Source organism: Mustela nivalis, assembly GCF_964662115.1.
Source record: "Mustela nivalis genome assembly, contig: HAP1_SCAFFOLD_281, whole genome shotgun sequence".
Classification (NCBI taxonomy): Eukaryota; Metazoa; Chordata; class Mammalia; order Carnivora; family Mustelidae; genus Mustela; species Mustela nivalis.
The window spans coordinates 408,709-430,496 of NW_028136360.1; the positions used below are offsets into that span (position 1 = coordinate 408,709).

The 21,788-nt window shown below is 39.8% G+C and overlaps 1 protein-coding gene across 1 annotated transcript in view; it reads right to left on the minus strand.

The window, feature by feature from the left end:
* Nucleotides 1-21,000, minus strand: part of LOC309857049 (uncharacterized protein) — a gene marked incomplete at its 3' end in the record, with an annotated part of 250,318 nt that extends 229,318 nt beyond the window's left edge. Inside the window, exon 1 of the mRNA XM_082749931.1 lies at nucleotides 20,436-21,000. Coding sequence (XP_082606057.1) covers nucleotides 20,436-20,969 — 534 coding nt within the window. The remainder of the gene's footprint in view (nucleotides 1-20,435) is intronic.
* Nucleotides 21,001-21,788: the final 788 nt, after the last annotated feature.

Sequence of the window (21,788 nt, forward strand, 5' to 3'; positions counted from 1 at the left end):
GAGTGGGGAGATGGGGGAGAGAAGAGGGTCTTCCCATCAATGGGAATCAGCTGTGCTTGGAGGCAGGTGCCATGAGAGGTCTCCACAGGAAGAAGGAGGCAGTGTGGTTGAAGGGCAGAGAGATGGGGCAGAACAGCCATCTCCATTCCTGTGTGTTCATAGGCTTCCAACGTTTAGATACACCCTTGTTCGTGGTGTATATGTTGGCAATTCTTCCAGGTTTCTGTTGTTTTGATGCTCCATCAAGACAAAACAACTTCCGCTTATCTTTTGTCTCTCGAAGGCATAAAATGACTCTCGCTGACTTATGCACAAACACTTTGGCTCTCTTCTCCTTGGGAATAGCATAACCTATGTCTTCCCTGTTTCTTCACTTGCAAGCTATGAGTATCTTTATAGTCGAAGGAAATCTCCTATGGTCAACAGAAGGACGAGCTAGTTTAATATTTGCTGTTTTCTTATGGATGTTTTCTACCTTTTTTTTTTTTTAATTTGGAATTTCAACCACTCTTACAAACTGTTTGTATTGACGGGAGACTTTAGTCCTGATACTGAATGTATTATTGATAGGTAATAGTTCACTTTCTCATTTCGGTTGGCTTCTGTCTTGGATTCTATTTGCCTTTCACCTATATGGTATTTTCTTGGGGTTGCTTCATTGGTACGATTCCTCGCTTCCTTCCCATATTTTGCATGTCTTATCTTTGTGTGTTTGCATGTGCATGTGTTAATGCTGTGTGGTGTGTGTGTGTTTCACATCACAATTATTATTAAAATACGAGAGAATGGAATTCGGTCTCTTGTGGGTAGCAATTCAATTTGACATGCCTTGAAATCTCACATTCCATCAGTTTCAGGAAATCTCCTGCAAGGAATGTCATCTCTTGTCCTCTTCAAGTAACACGTGTTCTCACAAAACTGCTTTCCAAAGAACAGCACCATTTGAATTTCTCATTAGAGTCATACTGTTTGTACCAATACCCTTTCTTTTTCGTATGATTCTTGAGTGTCATGAGTTAGTGAAATCGTCTGTCTGATGTCGTTCTGAGAATGATAGATGTGACAAAGCCCAATGCTCTCCGCAAGACTGCCATAAGAGACAAGTGGAAGAATTCCTTCTTGCTTATGTCTCAGTATGAATTGCGGTGACATGGAGGAGAGTGAGATGGTAGTAGTGTCTAATAACCTCATGCTTGTCTTCAGCTATGAAGGCAACAGGAAGATGAACACAACAACTGCATTGGGGTGGAAATTGACCTGAAGCCTACAAGATAAACTCCACAGCGAAAGAAAACGGAAGTTGCAGAGATGATGGGAGAAGGTTGGAGACATGGCTCAGGGGATATTTGGTTGGTTAGTGGATCAGAGGGCTGGATCCCATGAAGAGTACCAAGGCACAGGAGAGCAGGGCACACTGGGAACCCACAAGGAACCTGTTTCCCAGTGCCGTTGACTGTGAGACGCAGAGGGTCTGAAGGGCACGAGTACTTTACAACACAAGTGTTGAAGGCTGAAGTTTTCCTATCAGCAGGCTTGGCACACATCAACTTGAAGGAACACCATCTTTTTCCTGCATATGACACCAACAAGCGACCAGGAGCAGACAGCCTGGAGACAATGATCAGAGAGAGACAATACTAAGTGACGCACTGGGAAGATGGTGAGTAGTGGGAGTGATTCCGTGAAAGGCAGTGTTCGTGGAGATGTCTCAATGTGGACATAATAAATTTTGGGCTCTCGCAACAGCAGCATCAAGACAAAGCTACTGGCCAAGACAGGTATGTGAGGACATAGGCTGCCTAGCCAGCCAACTCGAAATCCCGACAGTGGAATACTTGGAAAACTGCCTTCCTCAGTCCAAGATGCTTAGTCCAAGGACAACGACTCTCCCATAGGGGACGAGAAGAAAGCTTTGACCACATGTTCTCTTCTGAACACAGCATTCTGCAGGCCTGCGTTCTGCTGAGTTGCTCGAATTTCTCCTTTCACAGGCACACCAGAGCCCACCAAGGTAAACCTCTGCATATTCAACCCGGACCCTAAAAACAACAAACGGCCGGAAAGGAGAGCTACAGCAAATGACTGGCCTCCAGGACAGGGTCAGCCACAACACAAACAGCAGTGGCATGCATGCCACATACACACTCACAAACACACACACACGCACGCACTCAACAAACCTTAAGGGCCAGCCCTGGGTACTCCGGATCTCTTCCTCCTAAATAAATTACCCTCAGGTTAGAAAGCAGAATGAGTTTAACGAATACAGAGAGGTGACAGAGACTTAGATCCAATGCAAAGATGAAAAAATCAATTGATGCCCAGGTAAAGGAAGAAGGAATGATTATGGCTAGGCAATCAGAGTGAACCCTCTACATAGAAAACGCCCGATGCGGGATTGAAAGCAGGGGCCTGGATACTCGCTGTACGTCAGAAAACATAGGAGATATCAGAGAGTCTCGAACCACAGAGATAAAACTGATAAAGATAAAAGCACCTAAAGAACTCCTGAAGAGAAGATTGGCAGGAGACTGTACACTGCAGCTCCATGCAGGATCCCATGATCTTACCTCCAGAGGCTTTTCCAAAAATTCCAATGCTGTTTCAGTTCTCATCATTTGAATTCGGGTGGCCCTCCAAAGATAGGGTCCTTATTCAAAAGAGCGAGACTGATACAAAGTGAAGGTCAAGCAAACGTTAATTTTGCACAAAGCATCGAGAATCATATTGACCGGTCAGGGCCTTCTCTTGCAAAGAGGCAACCCCTCCCAGCCTCAGAGACTAACATTTATAGCGGTAGTTTAGCCAGGCTATACAGACGTGGCCAATGAGATAACAATACAGAAAAAACTGCACAGTCGTGCTAAGTCTGCTACACCACAAAAACAAAAATGCTAGGTAACACATGGGTGGACAATTGGATCTCAATTTACCCTAGTAGATATATGCGTGCCCCTCTAATGGGATGTCTTCACCTGGCCTGATTCACCCTTGTATCTAGGCTTTGAGAGTAAGCTCCTCTGGGAGGAGTAGGGTCAATTTTGTTTACAGCATGGGTTCAATATAAGTTTACTGCAGAAACACAAAATGACTCCCTCTGGCCTAGCGGACCTTATAATGAGTAGCTGTAGCATCCCTAGAAATAGAGCCAAAATGACTTCCAAATCTTCAAAACTGACGATTTACCAAAAGCAGATTCTACATCCTAGAACCTTAGGTCCAGAATGGACTCATGTACTTGGAGTCCACAGGAGCAAGCATGGAGCATGTTGGAAAAGACCCATAGCCCAAGTGAAGCCATCTGAAAGACTTCCGTGCCCGTTTCAGGAAGACAACTTGTATCTTCAAAAGGACGCATTGAAGAGGATTCAAATGTCAAAGAACCTGGAGCATTCCCACAGGGTCGTGCAGATACCCTCTGGAGGAGTACATGTAGATGTGACAGCACAAGCCTGCCTTCACCCTCTCATGAACATCCCCCAAATAGTTTCATGGGATAAGCAAACAATGCCTCTTGTGGAAGATGGGCGTGTTCTAATGGAGGCAGCAGAAGATGAACAGTGGGACAACAAAGGGCCATTAGAGAGCCACAGACAGCGTATGCTACAGGTTGGTGAGGATATTCAGGAAGACAAGGAACTGGAGAATGAACATTGGAGCTCTGAGCGAAGGTCTAGCATTTGAGATAATGGGAGGTTCTCTGAACCTGGCTGCCTTCCATAGAGATCTAGGTCCAAATTAAAGAAAACATCCCCTGGCCACAGTCAATCCTTGTACCCCGGTTGTGTTTTTGTCTTTTTGTCAAACAATGCACATGCACATATTTGACAGAGAGACAGAGAGATCACAATCAGGGTGTAGAGCTGGAGAGGGAAAAGCTGACTTACCCCTGAGCAGGGAACCTGAGACCAGAGTCGATGCCAAGACCCTGGGATCATGAGTTGAGCTGAAGGCCGCCTCTGAACTGATAGACACAATCCATGACACAACCTTTGACTTCTGAATATGTCCTAGTTCTAGACGTGAACCACTGCTCTGTCATTGTTCACAAATGAAGGGGAAATGGATTTTGGCTTGGGCTGGTGTTGCTTGAGCAACCTGGCCTGCTTTGAGAGCTGGTATAGTTTGTCCTCTTGAGGTAAGTGATTTGGCTATGTACAAACTACACTCCCACGCATATTTAGGTAAAGAGAATTCCTCCATTGAATGAAACTATGTCTTGTGGTTCCATGCTTCTGTGGATGGTGATGTGAGTCCTCCTTGCCTCTGAATCTGGATCTCTGTTTCTGCTCCCAGATGAGGGACAGTTTTAGCTCTGAATTCTCAAATCCATGTTCAGCCCTCTTTTTTTTTCTCTCACTCCTACTTCTCCTACAATAAGCACCTCTTTCTATTCCTTGGAGTCAATGACTTTCCTAAGCTCATTGTCATGTTTCATCATTCTTCCTTCTTTCTTTGGATTTGTTTCCTTATTTACCATTCCTTTTCTGCCAGGTCAAAAATTTGGTCCTTTGCTTCTGCCAGCTTCTTGGACTTTTCCTTCAGTCTGCTACCAATCTTTTCTTTAGAAATTCTTTATTTATTTTATTTTATTTTACTTTATTTTATTTCTATCAGTTTAATCTATGTGTTTTGAGACTCCCTGATATCTTTCTGCTTTCAATCCTCCATTGGGCGTGTTATATGTGAGGTTTCACTCCGATTACCTGGCCATGATAATTTCTTGTCTTCTTCCTTGGCAACAATTGATTCTTCCATCTTTGTCTTGGATATAGGTCTCTGACTCTTTCTCAGTATTTGAAAAATCAATTCTGTTTTTTATCCTGATGGTAATTTCTTTAGAAATAAGATATCATGGAGTGCCCAAGGGCTGGCCCTTGAGGGAGTCTCAGGTATGTGTGTGTGGCATGCATGCCCTCTGCTGTTGTATCATAGCTGCCCCCTGTCCTTGAGACCAGTCATCTGCAGAGGCTCTCTTTGCCAGCCTTTTGGTGTGTTTGGGGTCTGGGCTGAATAGGCTGAGGTTTAGCTTGGTGGGATCTGGTGTGCCTGTGAAAGGAGAAATTCAACCTTCACAACAGAATGAATGCCTGTAGCATTCTGTGGTCAGGGGACAGCCTATGGACAGGGCTTTCTTCTAGTCCCCTATGGGAGAATCTGTTCTCTTAAAATGAAGCAAGTTGGACTGAGGAACACAGTACCCTATGTGTTCCATGGTGAGAATTTCGTGTTTGCAGGAGAGGCAATTAAAGCCCTCACCAACCTGTCTTTGGCCAGTAGCTCGGGCTTGATGCTGCCTGTGCGAGAGCCCCAAATTTCTTTTGCCCCCATCAAATCATCTCCAAGAACACTGCCTCTCACTAATGTACAGCCAGAACCCACCATCTTCCCACTGTGTCACCTGGTATTGTCTCTAATCGTGGTTTCCAGGCTGTCTTCACCTGGCTATTTGTTGGTGTTCTCTGACAGAGAAATACAGTGTTCTTTTGAGTTGATATGCCAAGGCTGCTGATCTAAAATCTCCAGGCCTCAAGGCCCTTTGTTGGCATGAACTAGTATGATTCAGACCCCCTGATGGTCAGAATCAATGGAATTGGAGAACGTACTCCTTGTGGGTTCCAAGTGTGCTCCGATCTCTTGTGGCTTTGCCCATTGCATTGTCTCACTGCCTTCTGAATTACCAACTTTCCACTTTTCCCCTAAACCATGTCTCCAGTCTTCTCCCATAGTGATTGCAACTTATTCTCTCTTTTGCTATGGAGTTTGCTTTGTGGGCTCCAGTTCATTTCTGCCATGTTGAAGTTGATGTGGTAATCTTCCTGTTGTGTTCCTGGATAAAGACAAGTCTGGAGTTACCAGACACTACTACCATCTCACTGTCCTGAAAAAGCCCCACAGAATCTTACCCAGCCATAAGCAAGAATGAATTCTTTCCACTTGCCTCATGTGGCAGAATTGTGGAGAGCATTAGCCTACGTCACATCTATCAGTCCCAGAAAGACAAATAACATACAATTTCACTCTCTCATGACTGTCAAGAGACATATGAAAAAGCAAGGGAAAAATGGACAAATAATACGACACTACCCAGGCACACAAAATGTGGTGTTTGTTGAGGTCAGGTTTGAGAAAATATGTGTTTATCAAAGAGGACAAAAGATGACATTCTTTGTAGGAAATGTGGCTGAAAGAGAGGGAATGTGAGTTTTCAAGGCATGTCAAATGGAACTGCTATCCATTAAATACCGACTTCCTATCTCCATCAATTTAATTATAATTGTTATTTGAAACACACTCAGCACACACACACACACACACACACACACACACACACACAGATAAGACACACAAAAGATGGGGAGGAAGTGAAGAATAGCACTAATGAAGCAAACCCAAAAGAAAAGAACTGAGAGAAAAGGATAAATTCCAAGACACATATTCACTCCAAAGATTAGGTCAGGAAACCTACAAAATCTCAGCTCTGTAGTAGTGACTAAAGCGTTTGAAGCAGTAATCAAACCCCTGTCAACACACAGATGGCGAGGTGCAAATCATTTCCTGTTCAACTCTTCTAGACATTTAGAGAAGGCAATGCCATTTTCTTCTCATCAATTCCACAAATGGAGGAGGTGGATGAACTCCACTTTACTAGTATAAAGACCCAATTCAAATAATGACATTTTAGGAAATAAATTATATTCCATTTCAATAATTAAACATAATAAAAATATAATTCTTTCCTTTTCTCTGTCTGTCTTCACCTGCATTTGAAAGGGCCAGCTTGTTTTTGTATTATTTTGTACTGTTGAGGAAGCCAGCCTGTCATCCATCATCCATTTTTGACAGAGTATTCACTGATGCTTCAGTTCCATATATGACCTAGTACTCCGCCTAAGATATGCCAGAACTCTTCAACACCCATTAGCCCGTTCCCTCATTCCCTGCATGTCTCTTTTTTCCTTGACTCTCAGCTTGATTCCTCAGAGTTCTGAGTTACTCTTGGTTTGTCTCCTTCTCTGACTTATCCCCTTCAGTTTTTCCTTCTTTCTACTAAGGGCCGTGGTATTCGTCCTAGGGCACATATGAGAGAAGCCATATGATATTTCCCTATGTCTCCTTGCCCATTTCATTTCACAAACCCAGTCCTGTGGCATTCATGCCAGTGCAAGAATCAAGAGTTCATCCTCCCTAATTGCTGAGGAATACTCTGTTGCCAATATGGACCACACCTTCTTTATCCACTAGTCTTTGCAAGGACATAGCAGCTCAATCCTCAGTTCTGTTCAAGTGAGCCTTATATAAGTGTTGTTCTTGTTGCTGTTCTGTTGAGAAAGCCTGCCTATCATCCATCATCCGTTTTTGACAGAGTATTCAGGGATGCTTTAGTTGCATGTACGTCCAGTGCTCCTCTTAATATATTCCACAACTCCTGACTACCCATTAAGCAGTTCTCTTTTTGGTAAACCTCAGCTGGATTCTCAGAGTCCTGAGTCACTCCTGGTAGGTCTCCTTCTCTGACTTTTTGCCCGTCAGTATTCCCTTCCTTTTCCATTTCCCAACAGCAGGGCATGGGACATTCATGTCAAGGCAAGGTCCAGGGGTTCATTCACTTCGATGGCAGAGGAATACTGAGGTGCCGAAATGGACCCAAACTTCCTGATCCACTAGTCCTTGCAAGGGCATTGCGGCTCACTCCAAAGGTCTGCTCGAATGGGCCTTGCAAGCCGTCTATATACGCCGTCCCTTTCCTTCTGACTAAAGAGTCTTGGTCCACATGTCTATACCCGTTACCACAACAAGTACAGTTAACTAATAATGACAACGGTTTCGGTCCAGGCCTCTTCATTGAGAGTTAGCTCAGATGCAGAATATCACTCTCCTCAAAGACTTTGCAAAGGTATTTAAGGGAAAGCCAGGTAGACAGAGGCCTCATCCCTTAGCCGCGTGTTTCAGAACACTAGGAGACGAGGACACAGACGGCACCATATAGCGATGCCCTCACCTTTTACCTCGGAAAGGGACTTTCCGTACCTTAGTCATCACTGACCCATAAGCAAAAGACGCTGACAAAGTACGCTCTCACCCACAGGACGAGAAACCCCACGGAGAGCTGCTCATACACGCGACCTCACCTTTTCTTGAGATATCTAGAAATTGTAGTGTAAAAGGACACCTTGCCGTCTCCGGGGATATGTTGGCCTAAAGGAAGGTATACTGAATGTCATTTTCCTTCCTCTATGTCTCCAGAAAGGGGAAGTTTGACATTAAACCACAAGACATCCTGAGTTCTTGATCAGGTTCAGAGGGCTCTTGTTTTGTCCTTCCTGGGGCTTCCTACTTAAAGCCATAGGACACCAAGGTCATGGGAGAGGGACAGCTGCTTCAGTGAAGCCAGCATCTGTGATGTCACAAAGCTTTGAGGTCATAGCAACCACTCCTCATCAACCCAGGCCTGATCACTACACTTGACTGGAGTAGTCATGGGTGGGCCAAGAGGACCCCAGGCCGTCCCAAACTGCTGGAGCCGCCTGGGTCTCTCACCAAGGCAGTTTGCGAAGCGAGTCGATGTCACCTTCTCCATGGCCCAATTCATAGTATTTGGTCGTGAGTGTCAGCACCAGCCCTCTGGACCTCGGAGAAAGGCAAGATGCCGCATTCCATCTTAGCACCGACAAGCCAAGAAACTAACAGACCGCAAGCAATGCCTCAGGGGAGGAAATCTGAGCCCTGCGTAAGGGTGAGACCCTCCCACCAAATCATGGAGCATCTCAACAGGAAAAGGTCCACCCAAGGGAAGCTCAAAGTGAACCCCCGCAACCGTGCCAAAGACATGTCTGGAGTCTTCCACAGAAAGCACACGAGTACCTCAATGGTCTCCAGAAACGGTGCCAACAAGGCCTCCCAATCTTCCAAAAAGACCATGCATCCAAGGCAGAGTCTACACCCTAGAACCTTAGGTCCAGGACGGACTCATGTTCTTGGAGTCCACAGAAGCCAACGGAGAGCATGTTGGAAGAGACCCATAGCCCAATGAAGCCAACTGAAAGACTTCCGTGCCCATTTCAGGAAGACAACTTGTATGTGCAAAAGGACGCATTGAAGAGGATTCGAATGTGGAAGAACCTTGAGCACTCCCTCATGGTGGATCAGCTACCCTCTGTGGAACTGCATGGAGATGTGGCAGCACAAGCCTGCCTTCACCCTCTCATGACCATCCCCCAAATGGTTCCATGCGATAAGCAAACAGTGCCTCTTGAGGAAGATGGGCATGTTCCAATGGAGCCCCGAGAGGATGCACAATGTGTTAACAAGGGGTCAGTACAGCACGACAGACAGCGGATGCTGCAGGTTGGTGAGGAGATCCAGGAAGGCAAAGAACAGGAGAATGAACAAGGAAGCTCCAAGCGAAGGTCGGGCATTTTAGGATGGTGGGAGGTTCTCTATACCTGGCTGCCCTCCATAGGAACCTAGGTCCAAATTCAATAAAACATCCTTTGGCCCCAGTCAATTATTGTGCACTGTTTTTGTCTTTGTTATCTTATCGAACATGCACATGCACGTTTGGACAGAGAGGCAGAGAGATCCCAATCAGGGGGTGGAGCTGGAGAGGGAGAAGCTTACTTGCCCCTGAGCAGAGAACCTGAGAACAGAGTCAATGCCAAGGCCCTGGAATCATGAGTTGATCTGAAGGCCGCGTCTGAACTGATGGACACAACCCGGGACCCAACAATTGACTTCTGAATACCTCCTGGTTCTAGACAGAACCGCTGCTCTGTCATTGTTCAGAAATGCAGGGGATAAGGATTTTGGCTTGGCTGCTGTTGCTTGAGCTATCCGGCCTGCTTCGAGAGCTGGTATAGCTTTTCCTCTTGAAGTCAGTGACTGGGCTATGGACAAACTATTCTCCGATGCCTATTTGCCTAAAGAGAATACCTCCATGCCTAGATTTTCAGGGGTAATGGCACTATGTCTTTAGGTGCTCCGCTTCTGTGGAAGGTGTTGGGAGTCCTCTGTGCCTCTGATTCTGGACCACTTTCTCTGCTCCCAGATGAGGGTCCTTTTCAGCCCCGAGTTCTCCAATCTAGGATAAGCCCTCTTTTCTTTCTCTCACTCTTACTTCACCTACAAGAGGCACCTCTTTCATCAACTTGGTGATTCCCTAAGCTCACTATCATGTTCCATCAAAGAATACATTCAAATGGCCAACAGACACATGAAAAAATGCTCCACATCACTCGGCATCAGGGAAATACAAATCAAAACCAGAATGAGATACCACCTCACACCGTTCAGAATGGCTAAAATGAACAAGTCAGTCAATGACAGATGCTGGCGAGGATGTGGAGAAAGGGCAACCCTCCTACACTGTATGTGGGAATGCAAGCTGGTGCAACCACTCTGGAAAACAGCGTGGACGTGCCTCAAAAAGCTGAAAATAGAACTACCCTATGACCCAGTGCTTGTAGTACTGGGTATATACCCTACAGATACAAACGTGGCATTCTGAAGGGGCACATGCACCCAAATGTTTATAGCAGCAATGTCCACAATAGTTAAACTATGGAAAGAAACTAAATGTCCTTCAACAGATGAATCAATAAATAAGATGTGGTATATATGTTCAATGGAATACTATGCAGCCATCAAAAAAAAATGAAATCCTGCTATTTGTGATGACGTGGATGGAACTAGAGGGTATTATGCTTGGCGAAATAAATCATTCTGAGAAAGACAACTATCATATGATCTCCCTGATATGATGAAGTGGAGATGCAACATAGGCAGTTTCGGGCGTACGAAAAAAAAATAAAAAAAGATGGTATTAGGAGGGAGACAAACCATAAAAGACTGAATCTCACAAAACAGACTGAGGGTTGCTGGGGGGAGGTGTGTTGGGAGAGGATGGTGGGGGTATGGACATTGGAGAGGGCAGGTGCTATGGTGAGTGATGGTGAGTGCTGTGAATCACAGACCTGTACCCCTAGGGATAAAAACACATTATATAAAAAATTTTAAAAAATAATTTAAAAAACCCATTAAAGAAAAAACACAGATTGCAAGCCCAGAGCTAATCTCATATTCAATCAAAACTTTTGAAAGTTTTCCCCTTAAAGATCAGAAGAAAGACAAGTGTGTCCATTTTCACTACTCTCATTTGACACAGTAGTGGATGTCCTAGCCAGAGAAACAAGGAACACAAAGAAATAAGAGACTCCAAAAAAAAAAAAAAAAAAAAGGAAGAAGTAAAATTTTCTTTTTTTGGATAACATGAACTTACATGTTAAAAAATCCTAAAAAATTCACAAAAAATTTGAATAAACAAATTTAGTAAAATTACCAAATACAAGATCAATATATAAAAGAAAAGAATTTTGTTTTGTTTCTTTTTTTTTTTATGGACTGCTTCCCAGTTTGTCATGTCATCCTTGTTCAGTGATCATGCTAATCTTCTCTGCATCATTCCAATTTTAGTATATGTGCTGCCAAAGTAAGCACAAGACAGGAGCATTTTAACATTCTAATGATGAACTATCTGAAAAAATAAAGAAAACAATCTAATTCACAATAGCATCAAAAATAATAAAATACTTAGGAATAGATTTAACTAAGAAGATGAAAGATCTGTACTCCATAAACTATGACATTGATAAAGAAATTGAAGGTGACAGAAATGGAAAGATAGCTCATATTTATGAATGGTAAGAATTAACATTGTTAAAATGTCCATACTACCGTAAACCATCTGTAAATCCAATTCCTATCAAAAATCCAATGTTAGGGGCGCCTGGGTGGCTCAGTGGGTTAAGCCGCTGCCTTCGGCTCTGGTCATGATCCCAGGGTCCTGGGATCGAGCCCCGCATCAGGCTCTCTGCTCAGCAGGAAGCCTGCTTCCTCTTCTCTCTCTGCCTGCCTCTCTGCCTGCTTGTCATCTCTCTCTGTCAAATAAATAAATTAAAAATCTTAAAAAAAAATCCAATATTATTGTTTTACAGAAGTAAGTAAAGAATCCTAAAGTTTATATGAGACCATGAAAGACAACAAATAATCAAAGCAGTTCTGAGAAAGAATGAAGAAGGGAGATTACACTTCTTGATTTGAAACTATACTACAAAGCCCTCATGCTCAAAACAATAAAGTATACTGGCATAAAAACAGACCAATAAACAAGTAGAACAGAATTGAGAGTCCAGAAATAAATCCTTTCATACAGTCACCTAATATTTGACAGGGGCCAACATATGTAATGGGGAAAGATAGTCTGTTCAATAAATGATATTTAAAACTGAATAGTCACATAAACAGTATGAAAAGGGAACCTTATATCACTCATAAGTCTGAACTTGAAATAGATTAAAGACTTAAAGGTGATGCATGAAACTAAATTTCCTAAAGGAAAACATAGGAAAAATTCTCCTTGACATTGGTCTTGCCAATATTTTTTTGGATACCAGACTAAAAACACAAGCAAAAAAAGCAAAAATAAATAAATGGTATTACATCAAACTAACGTTTCTGCATTGCCAAAAAAAGGGAGAGAGAATGAAAACACAATCCACAGAATGTAAGAAAATACTTACGAATCTTATATCTGAAAAGAGGTTAATAACCAACAGATACAAATAGAAAAAAATATATGATTAAAAAAATAGCAAAAGGATCTCAATAGACTTTTTTTTTCAAAAAAGTTATATAAATGACCAACAGGAGCATTAAAAAGTGCTCAACGTAAAAATCTCAGGGCAAAGTCCTTATGTTGTTGTTGTTGTTGTTTACCTCTGAAAAACGCAGCAAGATATTAGAATATATACTACCAAAAATTGAAACTAACCAATTTTGGTAAATATTGGGGAAAACGGGGAACTTATGCACTGTAATAGGGATATAAATTTGTATGGAAAACAGTATGGAGATTATTCATATTATTAAAAGTAAAATTACCATATGATTCAGTAATCCCACTTCTAGGTATCTATCTAAAGAAAACGAAGTTCACTGTTCAAAGACATATCTGCACTCTTATGTTTATTATAAAATTATTAACTCTAAGCAAGAGATGGAAATAACTTCAGTATCCATTAATGGATGAATGAGTAAAATAAGTATGGTAAATATATACTACGGAATACTACTTAACCATGAAAAATTAAGAAATACTGCCATTTACAACAGCATGGATGGATCTTGAAGGTATTATTCTAAGTGAAATATTTCAAAGATTTTGTATATTTTTTTAATTTATGTATTATGATATCCCTTACATACAGAATCTGAGGAAAAGGAAAACTAATGGAAACTTAGAGTTGAGTTGACAAGGGGTGAACCTGGGGTGGAGTAAGGTGGTCCAAGGGTGCAAACTTGCAACTATAATATGAAAAAGTTCTGGGGATCTAATGTACAGCATGATGATCATAGTTAATAAGATATACATACTTTTTTTTATTGTGCTTCCCTTTATTAAACTTTGCATATATCACATTCTTACAAGTTGAAAGTTTATAGCAATCTTGTATAAAAGAGGTCTGCTGCCACCATTTTTCTAACAACATTTGTTCATTTTGTGTCTCTTTGTCACATGTTGGTAATTCTTGCAATATATCAAGTTTTTTCATTATTATTGTATTTGTTATGGTGATCTGTGATCAGTAATTATGACCCACTGAAAACTCAGAACTAGTGTACTTAAGGTATATACATTGATTTTCTTTAAAAACCTAATGCTTTTGAACAGTGCAGTATAGTTTTTATTTTTTATATGCACTGGGAAACATAATTTTTTATATGCACTGGGAAACCAAAAAATATAATAATTTGACTTAGTTTATTGAGATAATCACTTTATTGAGGCAGTCTGGAACAAAACCCACAAGACCTCTGAAGTTTATCTCTACTATACTATATACATAAAAGTTGCTAAGAGAGTAGATCTTAAAATTCCTTATGATAAATGCATAAAAAACAGTGGCAACTATACGAGATAGTAGATGTATTAACATTTTTATGTAGATTATATTGCAATAAAGATGTATACCAATTTATCAAATTGTACAAAATTTACACAATGTTAAAGGTTTGCAATGTTATAAGAAATCATTTCTTAAATTTACAAATATGTCGATTTTTTTCAATAAACCTGGAAAAAACTTTTTGTAGAATTAATCTATTTTTCAAAAAATGAAGTAAGGCAGTAGAAACTGCAACTAACTCTGAAATAATAGAATATAAAATCCATTTTCATTATATACACTGTGACAAAAAGTATTACTTAGTTTACAATGGAGGAGTACTTATGAAACATGAAGGATGGTCTATAAATAAGGCTGAAAGAGCTCAGTTTTAAGGTTTAAATTTAAAATCTTCTTTTGAAATACTAAACTGACCACCCAGTGTTCCAAACATCAATGTCTTAACTGCATGAATTTATTTCATACAACTCTATAATCTAGTTTCATAAGAAAACAGCATGCAAATTTTGAATAAGACAGACTTGCTTAAGTTTCATGTTCAACAGTAAAGGATACCTCCCTAAAAACAAATAGAAGACAAATCAGCATATTTATTATGATAATTATTATTCATAAAGAGATTCATATTGAATTAGGGAATATATATCCTCAGAGGGGGTAAAGTAAAATGAAATTTATGTTGGTAAATGTGTCTATGAATAGTCAATACAATGCCTCAATATAAATGAATATTACCATTTTGAACAATTTAATTACTATTACTAGAATTATTATAAGTATAAAAATAGCTATCATTTTAGCATGGAATATGAGATTCTCATGCTCCATGCTTCATCACATACACACAACAACGCAGCATAATAAGTATTATCATCACCATTTCATGGGTGAAAAAACTGAGGCTAACACATTTGGATAACTGGTTTATGATTACATGGGTAGCAAAAATGCATCACACTAATTTAGGCTTTATGATTTCAGAATTGTACTCTTACCATTGCACATTCTATTACTCTGTAAATACTTGGCCTGTTTTCATTTGGTTCTTTAATTTTATTCATGTGGTGATGGCTTAAAGCTTCATTTAAAGGAAGCTTAAAAATTTCATTTAACCAAAAGCTCCCAAGAATTAAAAATGTCATTGATCTAATGTAGACATGGATATCATTAGTTAATGGGTAACTATATATTTTCCACTCTAGTGAGATAAAAGAGTATTTTTCTAAGTTTTAGTCTCTCAGTGTTAAAAAGGACTTTGTTAAAATAGAAATATTTAGACAAAGGTGATCAAAAGTCTGGATCAGGTCACCTTAAGGTAAATATTAGGAAACTGAGGAAACAAATGGAGATTTGAACACTGAGCTATGATATAATGAATGGTTTCAAGTATTTAGTAGAGTATAGAAAAGCCCTTTAAAGCCTGGTCTTAGCCTAGCATTGCAGCTTCTGGGATATCTATCTATCATCTATCTATCTAGATATAATGTGAAAACTTTTTTAACTTAAAGATTTTGAGAAATAGAACATAATCAGCACCATAGAAGATCTGTTTCTGATAACAACCTAGCCCCTCCTCCCAGTTTGTTAATATTCTCTCTTATTTAATGTAACATTGTGCAAATAGACCACTACTGATCTGCTGTTATGAATGAAATAGCTATAATCATCTGTTTGCATATCCTGGTGAAAATATTCATTTAGTTCCATGTTGTATTTCTAGGAATGGACCAAATTTTTATTTTTATTTTTAAGTTTTCTAAATATTGTCCAACTTACCTCAAATGTTTTTATTATGGGCACTTTCATTCTTTCACATTCTTGCAAGGCAATTTTACTGTTGCCCAATATGGTAAGTGTGTAATAGTATGTCATTTTAGGTTTTAATTTATTATTAATTTAATTTAATTTAATTCCAGATTCATAATAAAGATAAACAGTTTTTATATATGAGTGGCCATTTGGATTACCCTTTCTGAAAAGTGCATGCTCAAATCTTTTGATATCTTAACATTGTGTCATACTGACTTCTTTAATAGTAGATTTTCTGAATGAACTTTAAGCTGTGTAGGTCTTCTCTATTTTATTTTGAACTTGTTTTCATTTCAAAATCTTTATATTTATTTTCATAATCTGCTTTTATTTTTCTTTGTCTATTATCTATCTATCTATCTATTTATTTGCAAGCAAGAGAGAGCGAGCAAGTGAGAGTGCAGGGAGGGATAGAAAAAGAAGGGAAAAGAATCTTAAGCAGGCTCCAGGCTCAGCACAGAGCCCAACTCTGGGCTCTATTTCACAACCCTGACATCATGACCTGAGCCAAATGAAAGAGATAAAATAAAATTAAGGTGTTAAAAAAAAAAGAAAAAAGAATTGGAGGTTTAATTAAGTGAGCCACCCAGGCACCCCTGTGGTACCTTAAATTAGCTGTCATATTTTTTTTTTTAAAGATTTTATTTATTTATTTAACAGAGAGAGATCACAGGTAGGTAGAGAGTCAGGCAGAGAGAGAGAGAGAGGGAGAAGCAGGCTCCCCGCTGAGCAGAGAGCCTGATGCGGGACTTGATCCCAGGACCCTGAGATCATGACCTGAGCCGAAGGCAGCGGCTTAACCCACTGAGCCACCCAGGCGCCCTAGCTGTCATATTTTTAAAGTTCTAGAGTATCCATTTGTTCATTTATAAAACCTTTCTCAATATCATTTTTAGTGTCAGTTTTTGGTTCAATTTGCTTCCCCTCTCATTTCTTTGAGCAGAGTAATCAAGCCATTTTACAATCTTTATTGATCATTTTAACATCATACTTAATCCCATTTTGTCTATCAAATCTTGTTAATGGTTTTTCTTTGTGTGCTTTGTTACATTTTGCTATGTTCAAGACATTATATTTGAAACTCTTATTGAGTAGGGATAATTAAGAGCTATAATAATGGTATGGTCCTCCTTGGTAGGATTTTCTCTTATATCTGAGACTCTACAAGACAATCATACTCCAAATTCAGTGATTGACTTTCTCAGTTTACACAGAAGGCAAGGTAGGCTATAGTCTTATTTCTGCTTCTCCTTGTGCTTTGGGGATCTCAAGTTAAATTTGGGTTGTACCAAAGTCCTCAAATTTGATTGCTGCTGGATTTTGAATTTTGTTTCTCTAGTATCAAGAGTCTATGAACAACACAGCTCAGTGTGTTTTAGCAGTTTCAAATGCTCTCATAGCTAAAATGGCTTCAGGGCATATATCTCTAGGCTCTCATTGTATTTCGTATTTTGGCCCAGTAATCCCTCACTTATTTTTATAATCATTCTGATATTTTTAACTTTAAAAGCTATTTTGTCTGGATTTTTAGTTGTCTTAAGTAGGAGTTTTTAGATCACCATTACTAGTAGCAACAACAAATATACATGAAAATATCTGCAGTAGTTTATCACATCTTTATGGCTTTGAACTTCCATAAGCTGAGGCATCCTTCTCTAATCACTTAGGCAAACTCCAATTTACCCTTTAAAACAACCCAAGAATTGCTTCATTTAAGAACATGTTCAGGGATGACTCTTCCCCACTGTTCTTACCAACATTCCCACACACTCTTTGCTACCCAAAGCTTGTTTATGAACTTTCGTTAGGTATATCAGCGTGACCAGAATTTTGCTCTATTGTATTTTTGTCCTTTAGAGCTTTAATTAAATATGAATTCCATAGAAAGTCTGTCCCTTTTCTTTCAAACCTGGGTTAGTTATTTCTTCTCATTCTTTGTCAGAAGTTACTTTATTAGAGAAACTTATAGCTCTATTGTGACTTTGGAGCCTTTACAGATTTTTGACTGGAAAAATCACCCATCCCTGAGATTTTTACGCAGCTTCCTAGCTGATATTATTCAGAAATCTGTTCAAAGCAGACTTTTTCAGGGAGGCCCTTTTGGACCACTCAGTTTAAAAACCTCTTCTCAATCACTGCTCTTTTAAAAATGTGCTTATTTAGTTCAAATATGCATCTCTATTAAAGAAAAATCAGTACGTTTTTTTTTTTTTAAAGTTGGCTTACCTATTATCTATCTCTCCCATTAAAATGATTCCTCTGGGCTGGGGTTTTGTTGTGCTCATCTTAGGCCAGGCACTCAATAAATTGTCTCTGAATGATTGAATTGTTTGACTCCCTTGCTAGATTCTCAACTTCATGAGGCCAAGGATTGTTCTATTCAGTCCTTCTTTATCCTCAATGTCTGTTATATTGCAGTCACTTACATGACTAATGGGAAAAATCACAGAAAGAAAGAGTTAAAACTACATAAAAACCCCGTAGGTTCAATAACACAAAGCTTTCTAAAATTATTTAGCCCAGGAATTGAATACTGGCTGCACTTTTGATTTTTTTTAAATGGTATTGAATTTAATTTAAATGGAAATACTGGAATGGTAGAATAATAAAAAAATTATAAAAGCAACTTGCTCCTTAAAGTAAGAATTATATAGGACATCTCTTCTAGAAGCAAAATTTTCAAATGACAAACATCTGAAAGCATAGAAGGAGAAGTAAGAGTGTGAATTGTATTTCAATGCTCTTTTCTTTATATTCAACAAACAGCTTCATTCACACACCTTTCCAATTTTTTCAACTCTTTTGACAAAGCCTTCAGAGGAGTTACTGCTGATGACAACCATCACAGCCTAACAGAAGAAATTTTATAAAGAAAAATAATAGCATGTTTTTCCCAAATTGTTAAGGATATGGTGAAGCTCTGTCGGATTCAAAGGAGGAATGTGCAATTCCATGCTATATATAATAATAACTTGTTTTAATAGTGGCTTTGCAATTTTTCAGATATATCCATTTACTGAAACCACTATCAAATAAACAAAAACAAACAAATGAACAGGGGTTCGAGACAGAAATTATCTAATCTAAAAATAGCACATGTTCACAGAATACACAACACATATCCCAAGTACTACTATAGGTTTCAAGTAATAGTCAAAACAATAGTAAAAATGATTCAGACCCTACCAGTCAAATCATAAATGGGACCTTAACTGTAAATCCTTATCTTTAGATCAAAGCGGGTAATTGGGGGCTGAAGATACATTATAGAACTAATATGTTATAGAACTCCTCTGAAATGAGTCATTTATTCCATCACTTTTCCTGCACAGCTGCTGACCCATGTTTTGGTTCCTGGAAATAGCTGCTACCCTGTCATACTTCTTAAAAGCACATATATTGATAACTCTACTCATTCCTCCATTCCTCTGTGACTGTCACTGTGTTAAAATGTGGAGTCAGCTGACTCACTTGTGATGGTAATAAAGTAGATGAGTTTGCAAAGTATTTTGTTATTTCTAAAAATGCAAAAACCAAATTACATTGAAATCATAAGGGGTGTTTCAGGGAGAGCTGTAGGATGGGGTTTCTTGTGTAATCCACAGAGATTAGCTCCAACACATATTTAAACTCTCCTCTAGGAGCAACCTTAGTGGTAAAGCAAGAAGATAAACAGATGTATACACACCCTGGCACAAAATTATCACTTATGTTTGGCTTCCTAGTCTCCTTGTGTTACTTATTTATCTTAACTTCTCTCTGAAATCAGGGAACACAGAATCTCAATCAGTAGACATTTTTCTACTGAATTACCCAATAGTCCGATCATACCCCTAATACTTTTTAAAATTATTTCACTCATAATCCCAAATCTGCTTTGCTTCCTCATCTTAGTACACTGTAATTTGATTTCAAAATGAGGACAGTTGTCAGTAATGCCACATTCATTCATCTATTTTACAATTCCATGTGCTTATAACTATGAAGATATGTTAATAACATCCATTCCAATAAGCCACCCTAAATTTATTATCATGAAACAAGACCTCAAGAAAGAGAATTCAAAATCATCCATGTATTTGCAACTTATTGCAATAAAGCCTTTATCAATAGACTTCCCTGTGCACATGGTGGTCAAATTGCTGGTGAAAACCAGCCAGATCTATTACAAGCTTTCTCATGGCTTCTAGGTAACCCAAGTGAGCCTTTATTGATACTGGGAAGGGATAAAGCAGGGAAGGGATAAACAGTGCTATAAGATTTGGCTAGACAAAAGTAATGACTCTCATTACAAAGTGAGTATTTTTTTTTCAAGCTTTAGTTCAGTTTATTTTTCTTGTATAAAACTATGTAGTAGCCACAGCTGGAGCCTGGGTCCTCTGAACAGAGACTCTGGTGTGGGTCTTCACAAGATGGTCCGTGAACTCCTGATAGGAAGACTTGGTGAACACAGCTGTAGGTCTTGGAGATGGCATCGAAAGTAGCCTTGGCAAAGTTCCCTAGGGTGGCAGTGCAGCCCCTGGCCGAGGTGTAGCAGTCGTCAATACCAGCCATCATCAGCAGTTTCTTGGGCACAGGGGCCGAGACAATGCCAGTGCCTCTGGGGGCGGGGATGAGACGCACCAGCACAGAGCCACAGCGGCCAGTCACCTTGCACGGGACAGTGTGGGGCTTGCCGATCTTGTTCCCCCAGTAGCCTCGCCGCACAGGGACAATGGAAAGCTTCGCCAGAATGATGGCTCCGCGGATGGCAGTGGCTACCTCCTTGGAACACTTGACACCCAAACCGACGTGTCCATTGTAATCTCCGATGGCGACAAATGCCTTGAACCTGGTCCGCTGGCCCGCGCGCGTCTGCTTCTGCACAGGCATGATCTTCAAAACCTCGTCCTTGAGGGAGGCTCCCAGGAAGAAGTCGATGATCTCAGACTCCTTGATGGGCAGGGAGAAGAGATAGATCTCCTCCAGGGACTTGATCTTCATGTCTTTGACCAGGCGGCCCAGCTTGGTGACGGGGATCCACTCCTTGTCCGCGGCCTTGCCCCCGCGAGCTCCGCGGCCTCGGCCCCGGCCCCGACCACGGCCCCGGCCCGCCCCGGCCCCGGATGCCGCTGCCGAAGCCACCGCGGAAACCGCCGCGGCCTCCCATTCCAGGGCCCCCGGGCCCTCCGGGCCCTCCCGCAGCACCGGCGTCATCCGCCATTTGGTGTTCTCTCGGAGAGGAAACAAAGTGAGTATTTTAAAGCAAAAGAGCCTGTTGGGAATATTGTTTTATAAAATAGTGGTTTTTTTTATTAACTTTTTAAAATTCAATTAGGTAACATATAGTGTACCAATAGTTTCAAATGTAGATTTCAGTTATTCATCCATAGCATATAATAGCTAATGCTCAGTACTTACTGTTATAGCTTCTTGAAAGCAGAATTTTAACCCACTGAGCCACCCAGGCGCCCTTGAAAGCAGAATTTTAGATCACATTTTCTGATTACTTCCATGTCGTACAACACTTTCCTGCTAGCAACCTTCAAAACATACTGTTTGTTAGAGGAATTTCTTTAATAATAAATAAATAGGAATTCATTTAAATTTATAAATATATAAAATAAATAGGAATTTATTTAAATTTATTTAAATATTACACACTGTTTCATTGTTCATAAATAAGGTGATGATATTATAGCCATTAGTTGGTAGCACTGATATATCACTATCTTTTTACTTCTCAGTGCATTCTCTTTACACAAATAGATATATATTTTAAAAAATGTGAATCTGTGGCAAACTTGTAAAAAACCCTATACAGTAAAGTTTATCATTTTAAGTAATCTCAATTATCTTCCTCAATTGTGATAGTATATCCTTCTATCTAGGCCAGATATTGTATGAGGGATTTGAAGAGACATACTTTTCTAAATTTCACTTTTCTCATCTGCAAAATGCTTATCATGATCCTACAAAAAAATACACTTATAATTTTTTGATGAAAATTTATTTATTTATTTTAAGATTTTATTT